The sequence below is a fragment of the Saccoglossus kowalevskii genome, chromosome 3 (genome assembly GCF_978046115.1).
Source record: "Saccoglossus kowalevskii chromosome 3, keSacKowa6.1, whole genome shotgun sequence".
Taxonomy (NCBI): Eukaryota; Metazoa; Hemichordata; class Enteropneusta; family Harrimaniidae; genus Saccoglossus; species Saccoglossus kowalevskii.
Window position 1 is genome coordinate 31,831,620 of NC_140643.1, and position 22,705 is coordinate 31,854,324.

Here is a 22,705-nt window from a genome sequence, read left to right on the forward strand (position 1 = left end):
TGACAAATTCATGAAATTAAAACACAGTATTGCTCAAAATATCAAAATAGTGAAATTTATTCACAGCACATGTAAGATATTTTTGAAACATGATTCTGATTAATTATTATAAAAATAATTATTTATTCACAGCACATGTAAGCTATTTTTGAAATGCGATTCAGATCAATTATATTAGTTACATGTATGGATTTGAGTATTCCTCGATCATGCAACAAATGTATGCCACAATGTACCAGCATTAATATGACCTGATTTTAAGTGTCATGAGTGTCACAATACCCATCACACTTGAATATAAGCCTCACTGAATTGTATCAAGCAGTGCCCCCCCCCCAAAAAAAAGTTTCCTAACATCAAGGTCAAAGTAATTACTGGCACTATTCACAAATCCAAATTAGTTTAACATGTTGTAGTGGTATATTGATCAATTAGATGATAGGCATAGTACTAAATTGAGCACAGCCTACAGAGTAAATGAGTTACAGGTGTAATGCCTTGACCTTCAGAAAATGTGCATTTTACTGCCAGCAAGATGATGCAAGTGTGCTAAATTGGAACCATGTACTCTGACATGTTGAGATAAATATCACATACATATAGCCTGTAGCTTGTATAGTTATATTTCATAACTATAACATATGTAAACTTATTATTCATGATTTTCAATATTTGCAAAGCAAGAAAGTAATATATCACAAAGTGTCAGGACATCACATGGCTATATCTAATAGTGTCAGAACAAGGTGAATAAATATCTCATAGCTCAATGTATATCACATGGAAGAGGTATAATCTAGTGCATGAAAACATTTATTGTTTACTTTCTTTAAAAGAAGTAAATTTCTCTACTACTCTAATAATAAATATATTTTCGTACAAAAATGTTGATGAGACTAGCATGTCCACAAGAACTCCTCTTGTCATCTGAATATGCAGTGTTGAGACATTTCTTTTGAAGCGGATTATTCTTGATTTTCATTTTTCTCATGCTTTTCCTCTGAGACTCAAGAAGAAAGGGTCATTCTGAAGCAGCGATCGCCAAAACGACCTCCCATTAAATATGCTTAGGTCCACTTACTGTAATACCTGTGGGTACACGCCCATCAACTACTAATTCCTGGAAGGCTGACAAACTGTAGTCATCACAAAGCATCTAGTTTTTGCAATAAAATAAGATCAAGAAGCAGACTTTCAGACACAATGCATAATCTAGTATCTGGACATGGTGGAGGATAAGCCCATAATAATCAATCATCCCAACTCATTAACCTACTAATATAAACCCATTACAGACATTTAATATTAGACTAAGCAAGAAAGTTATTTATACTAACACTAATTATCTTAACATAAACGTAATGGAGGCCAACATGTCCATTACACCATTATGAATACAAGACTCAGGAAATTCAACACTTTAATTCCAATACCACCAAATGTGGTTGAGAAAATATACATCCAAAAATCTGTCAGAACATTAATCATCAATTATAATACATACTTTCAATTTATAAAGGTTCACCCATGATAGTGCCAGAAGCATTAGTACTGAACTGTAAAAGTAAGACCCAAATGTACAAAATGGTTCATTATCATTCATGTGGCATATTATGGAGGTGGTTTCTTGAATCTGAGTGGAATAAATTACACTGACTGACAAGACCAAGAATATTAGGAGGATGAGCCATGATATTTAACCTCATTCTGAACTTAAAATAGCAACTTGAGTTATAATTTCCCTGAGGCCTGCTGGGACATCCTTCATACTATGAGGTAGTTATCTCATTTGTTCAACAGCAGGGGTGTTATAATCATTATTCTTTTTTTTTTCATCTTTCATTTTTCTTCCAATGATTCTGTAAGTAACTCTAACCTTTGATGCAGACCAAAAGTAGATAATTATAAAATTTCAAAATACAAATGTATGGACATCAGTCTCCTAAATAAATTCATATTCTCTGCTAGCAAAAGAATACAATACAGTATGCACAGAAGCAGTACGGTGATCATATTGACTAATGCATAGCAGCATTAAAATAAATTGTAAATGAATGCAAATTTGTTGACAGAATGAACATAATTGTTTTTGATGCTATATGTATAAATAACGTATATCTTTAATATGAATAATTTCTCAGGTACAAATGTATCAGATATGTGAGCTACAAACTATTTTTTTGGATTTCAAATACAACTAACAAGTTATTTACACAAATGTTAAGTGTATGTACATGTACATGTACCTCTAATAGAACAAATATGGTATATATATATTCAGTTTTATATGTAGAGCTCTGCTAATGAATATTTAAGTTCTAAATTAACAATTGTTCTTAATCAACAAGATTTTATTTACCTCACTTCACAGGGTACTCTGGCTGAAATGTAAGTCTATCTGATGATGATCTTGTTGAATACGTTAAACTAGAATATCAAACTCTTCACTACAGTTAGTTCATTAGGCAGTAAACTCACACAAATCACTGACAACTTTGTAATCTGCACAATAAATAGTAAGATTGAAGAAGTTAAGTGATAGGGGAAGTAATTGCGCCTGACATAGACTAGATAATAAACAAGTACTGATGATCTCTACAGCAATCCATCCTAATACATGGCACAATTCTTCATACATGTACCTGCACGTAGGCTCATAAAATGTTCAAGTTCAAAGTTCAATGCAACAAAACTTAGCTCACCATGCGGTTCTATAGTTCCCCCCTCAAATTCAATATTTTGATCACAAGTTAATATTTTTCACATGCAATACTTGCTCACAATAAAATATAAATAACTTTTCAATTGTACTGAATCTGTCATTTTGTTATCTATTTTGCCATGCACTGCTTTTATTTATTGAGTCTAAATAAGGGTCCCATTTGTTTTACTTCCACAATTACCATATAATATTAACATTGAACATTTGACAGATTTTGATTTTTCAACATTCTCGAAATTAAATACACTGCATTGGTGCTTTGGTGCGGTAAAGAGTAAGAGTTTCTTGAGTGTTCTTATTTGTAGATGACAGAACTCCCAATTATCAGAGAAGAGTTTTAAATATACATAAAGTCAAGTAATATGACATTCAAATTTTAAATATTCATTCATGAACTATTTGATGTGATGCATGTTGAAATCATCCACAAAAATGAGAATATTTTTATAACTATTAATTATGCAAATTAAGCTGATTAATATTCAAGAATTTTTCAGAACCTGAACACTTGTCTCATAACATCTGCATACTAAGTCTGATAAATGGTTCTTGAAATAAGTTTAGAATAGTGTTCAAATAAAATAGTTAATATGTAAAGTAGCTGATTAACAGGCAGATTTGAGTCTACCAATCTATCTACCAATAAACATTACCCGGTAGATACAATGCAAATCAACAACAGCTAGATTTTATTTAATGCCATTTTTTTAATTAGCCTTTTAACGTTTTATTCATTTAAAATATCACATGCATAATGTGCATTATCTCCACAGTGTTAACTACAATTATACGTGCTACCTGACGGTTGTTCAGGGCTTCTGGATTTATATACTGTTTGATAACTACAGATTGTGGTAAAAATGGTTATTGTTTACAAGCTCATGTATCCTGTCCTTTCAAAAGATTTCTAAAAAATTCAAGCAAATTGCTGCAAATATCAAAGGAGCAGAATTGTCACACAGAGTATGTAAAGTGCATGAAATAAAACACCATCATGTTCAAAATAATAAGCACACTTGCACATACAATGATACAGTGGTATGCAGTGTAACTGTTATTTCAGCAAAAATTCTACTTCTAATACACTCAGTCATTTCACTAATTCAAACTGTGGAATTAGGCATGTAATCTGACAATGTTTTCCCTTAGGTTAACATAAAGCAAAAACTTGTGATTATCGCTGAAGTAGCATCAATCCTCAACTATGGCTCAGATTGATACAAAACACAGGCATTAATCTTGTGTTTGCAGACATAAGACTAAGAGAAAATATTGTGGGATTAACATATAATTATCTATAAAGTTCATTTGGTCAACATAGCATATTATCCCATAAAGATTTGAAAAATAACATTTATTATTTTGAGAAATGACTCCAAAATGTATTTCTTCAGTTTACATTGTCTACAAATAACACAGAGATTGATAATATTCAGAGGTGTCATACATTTATTTAAAGACAGGATGTACATGGTCATGGATGGTGACTTTTCGTAAGTTATTTGAAAAATTGATAGATGAGACAAATGGTTAGTCAATTATTTTTTATTGGTTATATGTTGCTTGACCTTCTGAACATACCAGACATACATGAAGTACAAATACCGGTACACTAGGTTTACAGTTGCAACAATTCGCAATAAATGTGAATAAGGGAATGATTTTAATTTTGAGAAAATTGTTAAATCATGGCCTAGAATAAAATCTTCATCTGTAGTCAGATACAGATTCAAACCCACAAATAATAAGATCTTGCAATTATTCCAATTAACTGAAAGTTTCATTGAGTTTCACCCAAGGCAAATGAATGGTTTTTAGAATATCAGTGTAACATGACTGCATAATTAAGCACATCCACATGTACATGTATTAAAATTAATATTATCTTAAGATCACTGTGCATATAATCAATGATTTTAATTTGAATAGATGACTGGCATTTGAAACATCATTTGAACAAGATATGTGGTTAGAGAGATGTACAGACTCAGACATATCGATGACATATCATAACATCCATGTTATGCAATTATGTTTTTTATTACATGTATATAGAGATGATAAAACTAGAATAGATACTTCATAATTTATAGTTGTAATTTCAGAGCTACAGCGTTTGATTTATTATTAAACCAATTTACAATTGCCTTTTAGCACAAAATAAAATAGTTTTTCACATAATATATAATGTAGTTTTGTTACTGAAAAATAACACTATTTCTCAATTTGATTCAAGTCATCAGTTTTCACTAGTACTTTTTCAACATTATTTTTGAAAATTTGATGAATATTTTATGGTAACCAAAGGAAAAAAAATTATCAAATTCATGTGCTGAAAATATGCAGCCATATATAATTAAATAAAAGTCATATTGGACTTGATCAAGCAGATTAATTTGGGTATGCATTTACTGAAAGTTGAATAATAAGCAAGATATTCAATAAAAGTTAATACACTATATTCTCCTCCAACTGAAAGGCTTTCTAATTGGATGACCATTTACTAATGAACACCGTATTTCAGATTTTCCTCTACCTGTACAATTCTAAAGCATTGTATATAATTTTAATGTACCAATATATTTCCATCTTGTATCTGCTTTAAATTATCTTTATAAATATCAACAGAAGAGGACATATGGTACTTTTGTTGGTGAGCAATTCCCATACCAATTTTAAGTAGAAATAGGAATTTATAAAACTCAAAATTTCAGCAGTTGTGTTTGAAACTGTGTTCTTATACAATCTACATATTTATTATAATATTCAATGTTCTGATTGAATAAAATCATAACTACAATGATATACATTCAATGTAATACAATTGCTACCAGCTTTTAGCTACTGTCCTGCTAGTAAAAGTTACACATAAAAGAGCAATTGAACGATACCTAGAAATACTACTTTACAATTAAATTTCTCAATAAGTTTCATTATAGTCTTTGGATTTTTAACTTGGTTGTGATGATAATAAAGTGGCCAGGTATGTCTGTCACCATTTTCGACAGTGGCAGCATTGTCGTCATCGTTACACTTTACACTTCTTGTGATCAGGATAACTCATTAATTTGTATTCAATCTTTCTCAAACTTTACAATATTATCATCCAGTGAACAAACACTGCTGTCATTTATTAGAGAGCATACAGTTATTTATTTAGTTATACTAAATCATGACTTGCTTTAAAATGATGTTAGACCTTTGGCCCATACACCTCTACTAAACTGAAAGTGCAGTGAATCCCCCCCCTACAAACTCCTACTCCAAAGAATTATACCTAATTCTTTTGTTGTTTTTTTTTGATAAATTATTCATTTCAATGAGTTTGAAACCGTTATGATATGAATTTCATCATAAATCACAACACAGTTCACAAATTATGGGCAAGGTAATCAATAATTTTACTATGTTTTTATGTTACTATGTTTTTACTATATCGCTCAAATTTTTCTGTACATTTTTTCTTCAATATTTCTTGAAATAAACCCTAATTTTGGAGCCAAGGGTCAAAATTTTAATCAATATTAATTTTTGGGAACTTTTGAATCTCAAACATTAAAACAATATGTCTTAAATTATATTTTAAAGAATTAATATAAAAGAGGGGTATGAAACTATAAAGATGTGTCAAACTTAATGTCTTCCAGCATCTTTTTTAAGGTGTACTCCACAAATATTCAACATTGCTTAGCTTAAACAATGTACACAATTTTAAAAAGCAACAACACAAATCCCTTTCAGCATTTTGCAAATGAAATCAAGAATTAGGATTCAAAATTGTCTTCTCTTTGTACTCATATTCTTTGTAATTACAATTGCTTCACTTTCTTGGCAGATTTAGTAAAATCTAAATAATCCCTAATGGGCAGATGCATTCCTGGCATGGTTGATATGGTACCATTAATTTAAAATCAGGAGCTTGTCTACTAGATCCTGGGTATCTACAAGGCTTTGATTCAGTTCAACTACATTAACTTTCTAGACATTGACATTAAGTTCTAAAAGACCATTAGACACAGGAGGCCATTACTGTTATGATAATCTAATCATCCTTCACAAGTCGCATACCAAATTTGAACTTAATAATGTCCAAATATAGGAAAATGTTCTCGCAATAAAAGAGATATGATGCATATTTTCATCACATAGTAAATATGTATTTATCGAATTGACCACATTTAATATGAATGATAAATAAATTATAGGTACAGGTACAACTGTATGCCATGGCCATCATGTACACCACATAAACATGAAGTATTGCTCGTCATAACCATCAAGTGGCCATGGTTCATGTAATTTATAATAGTGAATTGAATTATGGGAAAATAAATTCTAGATGCATATACTATTGTTGATCTTGTATATGATTATGGCATAATATCATAATTCAGACATTGTACAAATGTTATTCTACATTTCTTTATTATTGCTTTGGTTTCAAATAAAATGCAATGAAAAATTTACTGGGAATATAATAATTCAAATACTGAGCCGCTTCACAGGTTTTCCACCGGTACTCAACAATGAACAATGTACCAGTGATTAGTACATTTATTGAACAATGTCCATACATTTTTAGTGCATTTTGCACACTAAAAATGTTAAAGATCTACTATCATCATTGTATTTTACATGCAATTGTACACATCACATGGGACCCATATCAAAAGCAGCAACTAGTACAGTGGCACTTAATTTTTAAACTAAATCTAAAAGTACTGCACTTAATGTGTCTATAGATTATTTTAACTGTAGAATGACAATTTAATTTGCATATTAAGGAGTAAAATCCATTTGTTTTATAGTGTTAGCTATGAATATTGCTACACATAAAGTGTAAGATTTGTACATTTTTGATAAAACTATTTCAAGTTTATACTGAACAGTAAAACCAATTTTATGGTAGGAACATTCAGAGTTGTATTGAAATGTGGACCAAAATGACAATACGAAGCTTCAAATGTGAGTCACATGTAACAAACAAATTTAATAAATCTGGACAGCACGACATTCCCATGAGAAAAAGTCTTTAAATTGTTTGTGATGTTTATTCAGGACAATTGTTAAAAGTATAGTCTCAGGTGAACAAGAAAACAGCTGAGGCATTGACCATTCCTATCTTCATCTGGCGCCAGACTAAAATCCATAACATTAAAAGAACAGACAAAATATAAAGATTTTTGCCACTTGGGAAAAATCATGCTTGAATAATGGGCAGCCATAGTACAGAGGCTTCCAATGAAAAATCACCAGATACAAAACTTTTCATTCACTAAGCTGAAAATAGAGTAAACATTGAAATTTATGGCTTTATGTCAAATGATGTATTTCAGCCGTGCAAAGTAGCATGTAACATAAGATTTAATTCTGAGACAGCATTATCCATTGATTTCATTAATCAAGTACACTTTGTACATTTCAAAACAAGCCAGTGACTAGATGGAATATACCAAATCATTCATGTAACCCCAGTGCTATTTGGTAGAATAAATCAGTACATGCTTGTCAAAGTTTGAGAAAACATAAATAAACTAGTCATCATGTGACAGGCTTTAATCAAATCAGTCTGTATTTTTAAAGAAAAAGTTACCGAGTCTGTTTATTTTCAATAAGTATAGGCAATTCCCCACTAATGTAAGTATATTCGAAGTTCTGAGTTTAATGAAGCAATGGGTGGTATTGTTTGCCATAAAATATTTATGACAATTTAATTGGCCATAAACAAACAACAATAATGGTATATTGCATATGTCAACGAGTTGTTTATGTTTGCTATCAAATCATGCCATGAATTAATTTTTGCAAGAATTTTTTTCATCTTGTGATTAAGTGCCCTTGATCGATGATTCAATTGGTAAAGTATCATAATCATTAATTGTGGCAAGTTTTTCTATACTCCTGTCTGCTAGTAAGGCCTACATGTCAGACTGTCACCATGTTTGTTACTCTCATGTGCATATGTTAGGCAAAATTAAAAACAATCTTATTCTTTGCAAAAACTAAATTTTTTATCATCATAAATCTCCTACTTTTTATCAACATCAAACACCATATTGGTTCAAAAAAATGGATAACAGATTACATTTTTGCAACCTAAATGGATTCCATGATCACTCATCCACATTACACCATATTCCTTGAAAACACAAGTTATGCATATGTCCTTACATCCTCCACTGCATATCATACAAATGGGTTTTAGAGAAAAACCTTGAATCAGTTAACTGAAGATAATTAACAAATGGGTAATTGAGTTAACGATTTAGTCTTTTATAGATGTCAAATCTAACCTTGTAAGAATTTTTTTTGATTAGTTGATGAACTGTGGAGATAGTACACTTCTAATACAACCATGATATTGGACTCCTGTATTTGTTCTAATAGTACATGTACATGCAAAGTTTTTATGACTGATGTTAGTGTGGTACACTTTCAATACACTTGCGGGTACATGTGATTTTATTAGATATGTAATTGGTTGGTTAAAGTGTTCTGTCAAGCAAATGGGTAATGTATTCTCTACTTTCAGTTGTGCACAGATTGACTAATAAGAATGTAAACTGTGATATTCCATTTTGCACAATTGCACTGCAGCTTTCAAAATCTAATCATTAGTGTTAATTCTAGCTACCACTGAATATACTAGGTAATGCATTCTAAAACCTAATAGGAGAGATTTAAAAGAACTACATGTATATGCAAACATATTTGCTTCATTAGAAACACAATTACATGCACGTAATTCCAACAGCAGTATATAGCCTAGGTAAGAAAAAGGGCTTATTTAGGCATGTTTGATGAATACCAAATATGCTTGGCAATTTTCATGTAAACAAATGTTTTTACAGAGAACCTATAATATCTTATCATGCAGAGAATATGGTACATGCTCACAATTACCATTTTTTTTGTTTAATTGGAAGTCATAATGTAGTATAGCAATATAAGACCAAAAAAATCAAAATTAGAAGAAAAAGATGTATTAAACATATGAACCCAGACAGAGCAGTGATGTACAGAATATCCACTTTAGTGAATCAGTGAAAATAGGTAAACGCACTGAATTGCAATCATTGAAAATCAAATTTGAGTGACACTAAATGACACCATAGCTTAGAGAGAGTAAATGTTGCTCCACATGTTCAATATTTTAATTGGCTTGATTTTAATTCATGTGTAGTATGTTTTTGACCCTGCAGGTAGTTGCATAGTATAGGAAACTATGAAAGCAATATTGGAATTTCAGATTAATTGGATAAACTACAGGCGACTACAGGTTACATTGAACATGATTGTAGCAGCCATGATACATTATTCAAACATGTACATACAATAATACATTGATCATTTATCAAATAAAACATGATGTAGTTATTAAATAGTGGGAATGATGAGAAGTGCAGTATACATGTAGTAGAACACAACTACATTATGCCTTACCATCCTTAACTAGAACTGTTGAGGGAGCTAGTCAATATTTATGTACTACGCATTGTGTGCCTCCTGGCAATGTGCACGTATTAAGTTCCACTGAGATCAAATGAACTAATCACCCATGCATTCACCTAGTTCAAATCAAATTTAGTACAGAGATCATTTTTGCCTAGATTTGTCAGTTCATGTTATGGTGCAAGATTCAGGAAAACTTAGCTGCCAGGCACTGTTTGCATGTGCATATAGAATGCACACCTAAACATTTTAACCAAAGTACTTCATTTGCTAGTATCACAAAGATCATTTTAAAACAGTACCAGTAATACAAACAAAATTTCAAAAAACGCAGCCAATGACCGTTTAGAGTTTTTCTTGAACCCACAAATAAAGTATTAGAATTCATTCATTTGCTCACATGTCTCACTAAAAAACCCAATAGTTACAAAACCATATTTGACTGATAATTTTTAGTTGTTTAATATTAAGCTATACTAGACAATGTTAATGACATAGTTAATGTCATTGTAAAATAAAATAGATAAATATTTTATATTTAAGAAAACCATGCTTAGATTCATATTGAGGCATCCAATTACTTGTGCATATAAATTTATTCAAAGTTCTATTCTACTTTCTGAAATGAAAAAAAGGCACTTGCATCCCTTGCAAATGGCAAGTAACTAGTCATCGCCATATTGTTCCATTGGGCCGGGAATCCGGCCCTGGATTCACCTGACGTGAAGTGAAGTGATTTTTAAAACATTCCAAATTTTGTTTTTTGAAAACAAGTCAGTAATACTGCAATGACACCATGCCTATTCAGTCTGCCTGCTCAGACTAGGGATGGTTCTATCATTTGTGGCTATTTTTTGTGTAAAGTGATAACAAAAGAAACGATTAAAATTCGTGCAAATTTTGATAGTAAAGGAAAAACCCTACTCCATATATAGAACAACCATGAGCGTAAGCGTTGACATCTAGTAACCAAGGGAAATAGAACATGGAACAAGAATGTGATAGAAAATCAGAATGCAGGAATCATTACTAGTGTACCAGCCTCTTGTGGCTTGGGAACCAACCAAAATATACAATGTATGATCATTAAAAAAGAATATACTGCCTCCTTTGTATGCACGGCTGTGTTTGATTAACATATTTGACCAGTATCTACATTAAAAATTCATATCAGTAGTTTGTATTATAGAGAAAATCTATATAGTGAGTTTTCACAGAAAATTAGATTTTCTACAATTTGGACTCAGTAATATGTACTATACCAAAAATACAAAACTAGACTACCGATAGTTTCAGATAAAAATGTGCTTTTTTTTTTTTATTAATATATTTTCCTTCTATTATCCAGTTATAAGCTAAACCAGTCTACTTCAGGTCAATTCACAGACTCAAGGTCAAGTTCTTTATTCAACTATGGGATTGTAATTACCAATTCACAATTCTTGCTATGTTGTCTGAAACAGGCGACAGCTGTGGCTCGTATACAATCCAGAAGTTAATCATACACCTCGTATGGCACTGATTCATAACATTATGTAAAACACCAAGCACAATTAGTGCAATGATTTTTCCATACCGTTAAATGAATGTGTTCATTGTGTTAAATTTTAAGAATAAAAGCAAGCACTCCCGACCGGGTTCAAGTTGGTTACAGAAAACTTGTGAAGTTAAAGTTAAAATCTGTAGTGAATTTGTTTTCCGGCACGAGTTTTACATGCACAGAGACTTACCAAAAATATAAGCCAGTTTCTTTCAAATAAGCTAAGTTAATCAAGATACAAATATTCGCGAGAAAAGCATTGCAATACGGTATGATGACATTTTTATCTGGAGTGAAATGTACTGCCCTTCAAATGTTCTCAAATAATTCCAATACATTTATTTTATAAGAATTTATACCTGTTTATATTTTACATTACTTAAAGTCATTAAAAATTATGTTTTTTCAGCCAAAAAATGTATGTACAAAAAAAGAATATGATTAATAGTTCCATTTATATAATAAGTTTATAACATGTCCTCACACTCTTTGTATTATCATAGGTTTGTCGTTGATTTACATCTCCAACCTATTAAACAATGGACTGAATTCTTATCAAAACTCGCACAGAATTTATGTTCACTTCGTCTTAAATAATCATGGACAAATAAATACAAGTTGCACCAAAATTCTGGTGTTTATTGAACTGCTATGATTTGTATTTACAAATCAACAAATTTGATATTGAAATGACTCCTGTATAACGTAGCAATTTTTACATTACTGCCATTGACTTTTAGCTTTTTTCTTATTCATCTGATATTTACTTGGCCGCATTTTGCCATTCAGACACTGACAAGTAAGTAAACAGAGTTCACATGGAATTCAAGAGTCACAGCTAGTCCCCAGAGTGAGTATAACATTTTCAAAAAAATTCCCATGGTAATGTGTCTGGTACATGAAATAAAATATTAAATGTGGTTATATTATTGTGCGAGAGAGATGCATGTTCAATGTGATAAAATCATTAACACATGTTTGACAATATCACAATTTGTTTTCTGCCCTTGGGCTGGTGGTCATCACCACCATCACTTGAGAAGACAGCAAATTGTGATATTGCTCTTAATTAAAAAATTATAATTAAAACATTCCAAATACTGAATGACAGGGTGTTGGCCATCACGACTCAAATGTGCTTGAATTTTGTGTAAATAAACAACATCGTTTATATTGAATGATTACCAAAGACTACGATTACATACTATTATTTATATAATATTTTATCCAAATGTGTATGCATTACCATGCATAACACCAAGACATAGGTACGTAGTATACACACAGTCATCACAGACTAAGTTTGCAGTAATAATTAGGTGAAAATTAAATGCGTGCACCAATGCACAGTATCATTATCATGCAAAATAACAACAAAATACAAGGATAATCCCAATATTAATATTGAATACTGAACCAAAGACTCTACAATGTATGACTAAACTAACATTTTACTATAAACTATATTTTATTAATTTTACCGATTACAGAAAATTACGTCAGGGCAAAAACAGGAAAAAAAAAAACTGTGATGAGTGATGTTCCAACAAAATGTGTCATTCAGTAATGAATGTAGATGCCATTCCACACTTATATGACCTCAATTTATATAAGTCAGTGAATACAGCTATTTAAGAGTCAATACACACACGACCTGGAAACACGAGATGTCACATTACGTTAAACGTGATGGCAATGGGTTGGGTTGTAAGCATGGGTAGGCCCAGGGTGAAGACAAACACCATTAAAGCATGTCGGGAGTCAGTTTCACTTGTCATTGCAGTGCAGACGACAGTCTCTGCACTTGTCATTGCAGTGCAGACGACAGTCTCTGCACTTGTCATTGCAGTGCAGACGACAGTCTCTGCACTTGTCATTGCAGTGCAGACGACAGTCTCTGCACTTGTCATTGCAGTGCAGACGACAGTCTCTGCACTTGTCATTGCAGTGCAGACGACAGTCTCTGCACTTGTCATTGCAGTGCAGACGACAGTCTCTGCACTTGTCAATGACGTAAATGTTTGGAACTGCGCATGGGTGGAGCTGCGCATGCACGAGCCTCTGCTTCAAAATATCCGCGTAGACGGGTTGATTCATATTGCTCTGGTGTTTCGATTTTCACAGGATTTAACCCGTTTTAGTTCGAATAAAGGAAATGTAAGTCGATCGATAGTTTCTACCGATATCATGCTTGAGTTGTGTGAAGCGGATCGAAATATAATTTGGAAAATCGTGTTATTTTCTGGAAGTTTCGATGTCATGGTGTCAACGCTTTCCTACCTTGTGTTATTACTAGTATATGAGTAGTAGGGGAATTTACCGGCGACTGAGTAACTATGCCGATCCCACTTTAGGCCATTTTTTATTATCCAGGAAACGTTCCGAGCGCCTGTGGGTTCAACTTGAAGAAAGTTCGTTAAAGATTTGATATGTAAATTTGTAAAATATCCTACGCTATACTCACTCAAATGCAAATCCAATAACCGTGTCGTTCAGCCACCGTGAACCTTCTAGTAGGTTTATGTCAGATTTTCTCAGCAGACTATCATGGAAACTCAAAACAATTTCATCGGTTTCCGCCATGTCAATTCGTTGCGCACGGTGTTTCTGCGCACATAAGGACCTTTATGTTGCCTGTTAAAACAGGGTAGCTAGATTTATGATATTCTTAGGTGGTCGTGTAAAAGGAGAAATTTAACCTACTGAGTTGAGTCTGTTTTGACGAATTCTGCCTAAAATATGCTACGCCAATGTGAAAATTATCAATAAGTCAGTGGAGACTGGTATGTTTTACACGTTATATCTTTTTCTGCTTTTTTTGTTCAATTGCTCTCTGAAATTGTTTATGTTTATTTCCGAGACTAGTGTCACATCCCGGCAACAAACCGCCCAGTGTAGGAAGTACTATGTGCTATCGGTCTGCGTCTGAAAGTAATTTTCTTAGTGCTACAACCTTCATTTTCACTTCCACTTTTTTTTTCAAATATCGAAAACAACTTCACAAATAACCATATTAATGTTTGTATTCGAAACGAGTATAAATTGTTAGTGTTTTTTTTTTAATTTAGGAGCGAATTAAGCCTGAGCGTACATGTCAATGACAGTGCAGTCATGATAGTATTAGTACCAAGAAAATGCACGGGGATGGGTAATGGTTTTTGTTTGTGTAATGAATATATATTACCCCTACAACGTACACTAAATCTTATATCAGGGTTGCTTTAGTGTGTCATATATGCCCACAAATGTGTGTGTGTATATATGTATTTAGCTAACAATACCATGCTTACTGGAGTATACAGCATTAGCAAATGTTTGAATGCCAGTAGGCGACAGTCTCAAGTGTTTGTTCTTAACAATTGTTTTAAACGTGAAAAAACGCTGAAAGCTGCGATAAAGTGTATACTTATTTGTTTACTTCAAATGTTGCGATTATTAATCAATTTGACTGGCGGGTAGTCTCGACAAATCACCAGACCGATTGTGGATTTATTTCGAGTACCCTCGGGGAATTTTCTACTAAGGCAAACACTTTGTCACAATTGCGCCCACGTGATAGTTTAGCATCACACGTAAATGATAGCCGTTCAATCATATACTCGCATAATTGTTGATATTAAAAGAATGCAAATATAATTGGCGACAGTGAATAGAATAAATACAATCTATGGATTCTGGCACCGATGTGTTACAAATAATGTACGAAATATTACTCGACTTTAAGGTATGTGGATTTTCGTTATGAAGTACAGTTCTGCGTTTTCCATCATAGCAGTTGAATAAACACTAGAATTTAGGTGCAACTTTTTGCCAATTTGTATTTATTTGCCCATGGTTATTTTAGACGAGTGCACATAAATTCTGTGCGAGTTTTGATCATTTATTGAGAGAAAAATCACAAAAAAAGTTTATTTTGTTAAATGTGTAAACTGTAGACTTTGGCATCAAAGGTTAAATAGCATCGCCACTAGTGTGCTGTTCCTCCAGAAGAATAAACATTTTTTTTTTCGGTTCTTGTAACCAATCCGTTGCTTGATTGTTTTCTTTCAAAAAATAATACCATGGATTCTAAAGTGCGGTACTTTTAATATGTATTTTTTCAAGCAATTCTCATATTTTTGTGTCAGAGCCGTTCTGTCAAAATATTTGTCTAGCTCCCTGCCTAACTTGAACATGCCAAATACCCGTTAAATACACAAGGAATGTCACCACCCAAATATCACCAGGAGTCATTTAGCATTTGATACGACTTAGTTGTTTAATGACAATCGAGTGAACAGTATAATGTCATATGTAGCACTCGAAATTGTAACGCACTCAAACAAACTAGCGCAATTATTGCTTCAACCAACAAATAAGGGACATGCCGACGGAGAAAAAGAAAAAGAAATGTGGGAAACGAATATTAACTCTTCTTCGTGAACTTAAATCAATAAAGCCCTGTTAAATGATGCGCCACAAAACAACAATATTATTTCGGAAATCCCATTGGTGTGAGCTGAATTTCATTAAACACCATGCCATTTACTAAATATTGAAAACGATACTCCCTATGGGCTCATTTGCATTCAACAACTCTTATCTGACTTAGAACGCCAGTGTAACACTGCAGTTATGCTGGACTAATAACGCATATGCCATCGTACGTTCAGTCGTTTATCACTTATTCATTTGTACATGTCTAAAACATTTCTAAAATAATGGTACTAGAAATAAATGTTTTATCTTTTTCTTTGGTTGTAGTCGATTCTAACTCATTAGTCCCATAGTCTGACTTTCGGTCACATTCGTGTCGGGGACGTACCTGAATGTCAGTCGGAGTCAACATTGTCCTCAAGTTCAAGGCAATCACGCATGAATGCATATCGTGTACATCCCCGATGGTATTCTCATCAAATAATTACTTGCAGTTGTTTTTGTTGTAGACCTTGTTTCCGTTTGCCATAGAAGAGTAAGTACCATGACCTCATTTGACCGGTGGTTTATAATTGGGCTCGCTGACGTCTAGGTAATCTATTACTGCACCAGCGCCATGAATGACATTCCAAACATATACTTTACTACATGTATTAATGTAATTCATACGGTTGTATGCACTGAACACGGGTTAACATTTTTGAAAAATATAATATCCTTTATGATATATTGGCAATTTAGTTATACCTGCTGCATTGTAATTACTAATATTTAATGCAATTATTAATATTCTGAGTGAATACTGAAGTTGATTCCATGTTCAACGCGACCAGTGTATAAGCGATGCATTATATACCAACGTTCTCAGCTCAGCACCATCTAATTCAATATTGTATTCTGTTAAAGTTGAGGGTTACCCTAACAAATATATATTCTCACGGAAATATTCATTATCATAATGTAAGTCGCCATCGACGATCAAATGCTTGTTTGCCATCTCTAATGCCCATGGTTTATTCTCTTTATTCATGTGCGATATCGTCATCATCCACCATCATGATGATGCTTTTACACCCAAATACAACGTCGATTTTACCTAGGTTATCATTATCTCTTCAGGAAGAAACTGAACAATAATAGGTTATACAGACCAAATGAGGAACCAATTCCTCTGAAAAACAAAACAGAAACTAATATTTCTCTCTGCGTTTTCCAGCCTGAGTGACATTGGAAGCATAAAATCCAGGACCGTCAACGGGGTGGATGTTTCGACTTGGGTTTATAAACTCCCTGATTTGTTTTTGAGTATTTTTCGTATCACACCGGGCTATTTAATTAAATGTAAATTTTATATGGAATGAAAACTCGACATACCTCGAGATTCAACACATCGAAGCGCTAGTAATGTGTGAGATGCTACAGTAGGAAACTACAGCTGTCCCACTGATGACATGACACCTTCTAGAAAAGTTTTTCGTAGTATATTCTTGAGCTGAAAAACACGAATTCCATCATTTCAAATCAACGCCCACCCACTCCCTTTCCCTTCGCTCTACAGAACAGCCTGGCTGTTTGATTAAACGGATCTTGGAAGCAACATTTTACCGCCACGGACGGATGCCAGTGGGTTGATGATGGATAACCGACTCGCGTGAAGTCATGTATGCGTTTTTGCACCTCATCGAGTTGTGATTGGTTTGTTGGAGCGCTAGCTGGCTATATGTAACTATACTATCCGATGATCACGACTTTGATGTTGATAGTAAGGAAAAGGTAAACGTTATTTTGCATGTCGGTACATCGTTAGTAACGCCCTATATGCGACAATGAGACAAGAGCAAGAACAACTAAAATTGAAAAAAAAAATCTTGTTTGTGCCAGGCGACGTTTCTGGCCATTGAAATCACTGCTGTCTCCCCTGTCTTATGTGCCAATTGTAAGTGCATGTAGAAGGAAGACAGGGCAGATATAGACGTACAGTCGGCTTCGGGAGTCGAACCTAGAATCTCTCTTATTCGAGGCGAATATGCTAGCCACAGTGCAAAGAAGGAAAAGCACTGTTTATAACTATTGTGATACATTCCATGATCATTCGTGTAAATGTATGGATATCTTTCGCAGTTCTGTCACCACCACACGCATTTATGAACGTGGCCTACTAGTTTCAGTACTTGAGAGCAATGCACCGAGAAATAGAGAGATGCAATAAAAGCAACATGTCGAGGTAGTTCAGCTGGCGTACGGCTGAGTGGTTTTAAAAAATCGATGTAAGTCGTGATACAGATGAAGTGGTTAAATGTATACTATTATATCGCTTTGAGGGAGCTTACGCGGCAAGCCCGTCGCGTTCCGTAGATAAGTCAAGACTTAAAGCACGGTTATGACCTAAATCGTAAGTTAGCGGAGAATCGATGTGCTGTCGGGCTCCCACCGCGTGTCGCGTCGTGATTACCACGTTTTGATTTACTAATCTAGATATCTCGTAAAATGTGTATTACTCTTTTATGTTTTGTGGATATAAATGGAAAAGGCAAGAAGTTGTCGCTGTACGTGTGCAATAGCAGTTTACTAAATGCCAATGCCAATGAAATGTGGCTACTTTGCCAGTATGCCATAGAAGTCAACCATTTCCCTCTAGCCACTCTCGCCGATCACATAAATACTCTCTTTACACGCAAACATGTACACAGTAAGCGACATAAATTAACAATTCAGTTATTGTTGCTAGTCTGTATGGTAATGTCTACGCGACCTGTGACAGAAAATTCAATAGTTTGCCAGCATGCCATAGAAGTCAATCATTTCCCTCTGGCCACTCTCGCCGATCACATAAGTATTCTCTTTACACACAAACATGTAGACAATAAGCGACATAAATTAACAATTCAGTTATTGTTGCTAGTCTGTATGGTATGTGTACGCGACCTGTGACAGAAAATTTACGCCAAGTCGATTTTTAGCCACTTTCCTTATATTTTACATTCATTCGGATTTTCACAACCTGGAGCATACTCAATAAAGGCTCAAAATAATACAGTTAGTTAGACGGGCTTTTATTGCCCAAAATTCCTGACATATATATACAAGAAATGTCCAAGTTGATTGCATCATGAAATGTCGTCACCTTAGGGATATTGAAAGCAATGCCATTTCGTGTGTATTTTATGCAAGTCGTTGGATATTGAAAGTTCACTGACTTCATTGCAGTGCAACATAAATTACATACCATGTTGTACTCACCTGTCGCATATAGTAATAATAGTACATTTACCTCCTTATAATAGTAAATCATACATCATAATAATTATTTGTGCTAACCACACTGTGTTAATTACGGCTTCAGTTGCTAAAATCACGATGTATTCGTAAATACCCTTTTCCCTCATTCTACTTGTCTGTCAAAAGTTACGGAAACGTGTTTTTTTCTACATACCATTGGGGATCATACATTTCGCGGAAAATCATTCTGATATTTTCCGACAGGAATTGTCAAAAGTCGCGGAAATGCGCTTTGGCTTTTCATTAGGGGCGTACATGTACGCGTAGATACCCTTATCCCTCATTCTGCTTATCTGTCAAAAGTTGCGGAAACGTGTTTTTTTCGCATACCACTGGGGGTCATACATTTCACGGGAAATCTTTCTGATATTCTCCGAATGGGATTTACAGGATACTTTTAAAATGCCATCGGTATCTGTCTGAGCCTCTCCCGTGATACATACTTTAAGCTTCGCCGCCAATAGCTGCCATGGGAGTTGGAATTTTACTCGTCCAACTCGTCAGTAAGGTTTTTCTTGGAATGATTATGAAAACTCTACTTTAGCTTCACTTGTTACTGAGTAGGTGACGAGAAAATTTACTGGGAGAAAGGGTAGATGTGAGTTCAATGTTATACACCTTAATCTAAACCACATACGTAGGCCGCTCCCTAAATCATATTGTTCAATGCTTAAACGGCTTATAACTATATTAATAATTAATTATCAAGTATTCGATTAAATAATCATGTCTACTTGGTTAATAATTTTCGTATTAGAAAATACGCTTATAAGGATAATATCTAACAAACCATGTTGCTTGAGGGCGCGCTCAAAAGGTTTACATTTTTAAGACGTTTTCATCTTAACTAAACATTTAATAGGCAATTTATGTGAAATTAAATGTTTTTGTTATACTGAAATGTAACAGTCCTTTAAAATGGCTGACACGTATTATACAGGTAGATCATTACACTCCGGGCAAATATGTTAAACAAACACATTAACAACATATGTCATCACGATTATATTGCATAATTACAATTTAATGTTTCATTTGAGTGGTATTCTTTAACTTGGATTTTCATAATATTTTCAATGTAATTTAAGATTATTTTGTGAGGAAGTGGGGGAATAAGACTGACAGACAGAACACGTGAGTTAAGTAGTCGCCAGCGTTCATACATGAAGCTCAGGCTTCTGGTCTTGTGTTTTTCCGTTTTCGAGGTTCTCTAACTTTCGAATTGGTGCTGCATACTAGTATTTCCTGAAATTTAACGGGATACATGCACTCATATGTACACAGAATATCCGTAACCATCCCATAATCCGAGACAAAGAAAAAAACGAAATAAACAACAAATGTACATTTGCTCGCCATTTTTCTTTTATTGAAATCATACCGCCATTTGCAGCAAGTGATAGTTAGCAAGTAAACGTCATGATTACCTGTTTTTCAATAAATCGAAACCTTGTTAATTTTCCCATTTGAATATAAAACAATATTTGTATTGATTGGTAGGTCTGGGGCTGTTGACGAAAACGGCGACATGTGGCTGGAGAGATCTAAGACCCAGGAATAAACATTATTTTAGTAAATAACAACAATTTCTTTCGGAGATTAATTTTATTATCATTTTTGGGTTAAACGGTCGTACTTCGGTTGTTTCATCTTAGCTCCATCTCCCATGATTGTTGTCGAAACGTGCTTTACTTGGATCAAAACTGCCATTGTTAAATTTCATTTTCTCAGGCGTGATTGTTTTAGAAGGGCAATAGAGTTAGTCCCACGTGTATGTGAGGGTGTGTGATTTCATGTATATTGGTTTTACATGTCTCATAAGTTGGTCTCAAACGTTTATGTCCGATTTCATTGTGTCTTTTAGATTCCCTACGATTTCCCCGTTAAACATATCTGTGTAATATAGTGTAATGACTAATCGTGTTTCAAGAGTCTTAAATGGCCGGCAGATGTTCCCGGCAGAGTTGAATATTTCACCAACCTCATGACGACATGTTTGTGTTTACTGTGTCGGACGAAACGCCTGGGTTTGCTGTGTTCGGCGATGCAGTGAATTAAATACTAGTAACCTGTAGTTTTCTAGTGTATTAAACGACCTTGGATGTTTAACGTGTTTCCTGTTCCGGTCTGATAGTGGGCTGCTCGTTTCACGGCTGTTGGATCGAGTGTATACCAGCAGAAGCGGTGGCATCCTGTATTACAGGTGAATGGATTGCTATAGTCGCCTTTACACATGTCAACGCTCCTTTATGTTTTTAGTTGAGATTTATATGTTTGTTTAACCATTGTGGTGAAAGTGATCTCTTCACCCCATGGTGTAGTCAATATGGGTATTTTTGGTATTAAATTGCCTCGGGTTTATTATTATCTAGAACAACTATAATATATCTGAATAGGCTAAAGTAAAACATATGTGTGGATATTCCTGATGCCAGGCTGTACCTGTTACGTAGTAATTGCTTTTTTTGGACCAATGTCGCTTTTCACAACGTGACGGCGAATGTGTTCCAATTACACAATACTAATCACGGACTGGTAACACAATTATTGAGCGTACATTGCATACCTGTCAATAAACTGCAATGTTACTCACTTGGGATAATAGCCGCTGGTGTATTTCCATGGCAATGCCAGTAACATGTCGCGTAAAATGAAACACGCACATAAAATGCATCAGTTACGGCATTCCCTGACCTTGTGAGAGATCATGTAAATTGTTACTTTTTACCTGAAGGGATATTTTCAGGCAATCTAAGCTCATTTATTTCACTATTATTTAATGAGTTTTAACGTTTTGTTTGAAGCAACCGAAAGCATTAACATGTACAATTTAAGTTTGGGAGTTCAGACACGCAGTTTATTGACCGAATTAATATGGGAATTTGAAGTCCAACAACAGTACTATAGTGTCATAATGGTCTACTCGCCTTACTAATATAGTTAGCATCTTTTTCGAAATCGGCTTATACATTGTTTGCAGAAACCCGATAAAGAAAAACTGTCCTGCTGTTAGTTTGTGTCATCCTTCTAATGACCACTGTAAAAAAAACAAAAGCAAGTGATTGAGTTTATCACACAGACTACTTTATAATTATTATTGAATGTGTGAACGAAAATCAATATAAATATGTTCGTAACAAGTGCTATTATGCCACACGGCTTTTCGTCTCTTCCACTATTGCTCGGTTGACCCATCTCACAGGTGTGCATGAAACCCCGTTATAACAATGGAACAATCCCACTTGTAACCCAGCTCATAGCGATAGCTGCCATATAAGGTATAGTCGCAACTTAAC

The 22,705-nt window shown here is 33.9% G+C and overlaps 1 protein-coding gene across 1 annotated transcript in view; it reads right to left on the bottom strand.

Moving 5' to 3' along the window:
• Positions 1-14,297, bottom strand: part of LOC100370359 (sentrin-specific protease 8-like) — a 131,056-nt gene extending 116,759 nt beyond the window's left edge. The window contains exon 1 of the mRNA XM_085497056.1: positions 14,179-14,297. Within this exon, the coding sequence (XP_085353182.1) occupies positions 14,179-14,297 (119 nt within the window). The remainder of the gene's footprint in view (positions 1-14,178) is intronic.
• Positions 14,298-22,705: the final 8,408 nt, after the last annotated feature.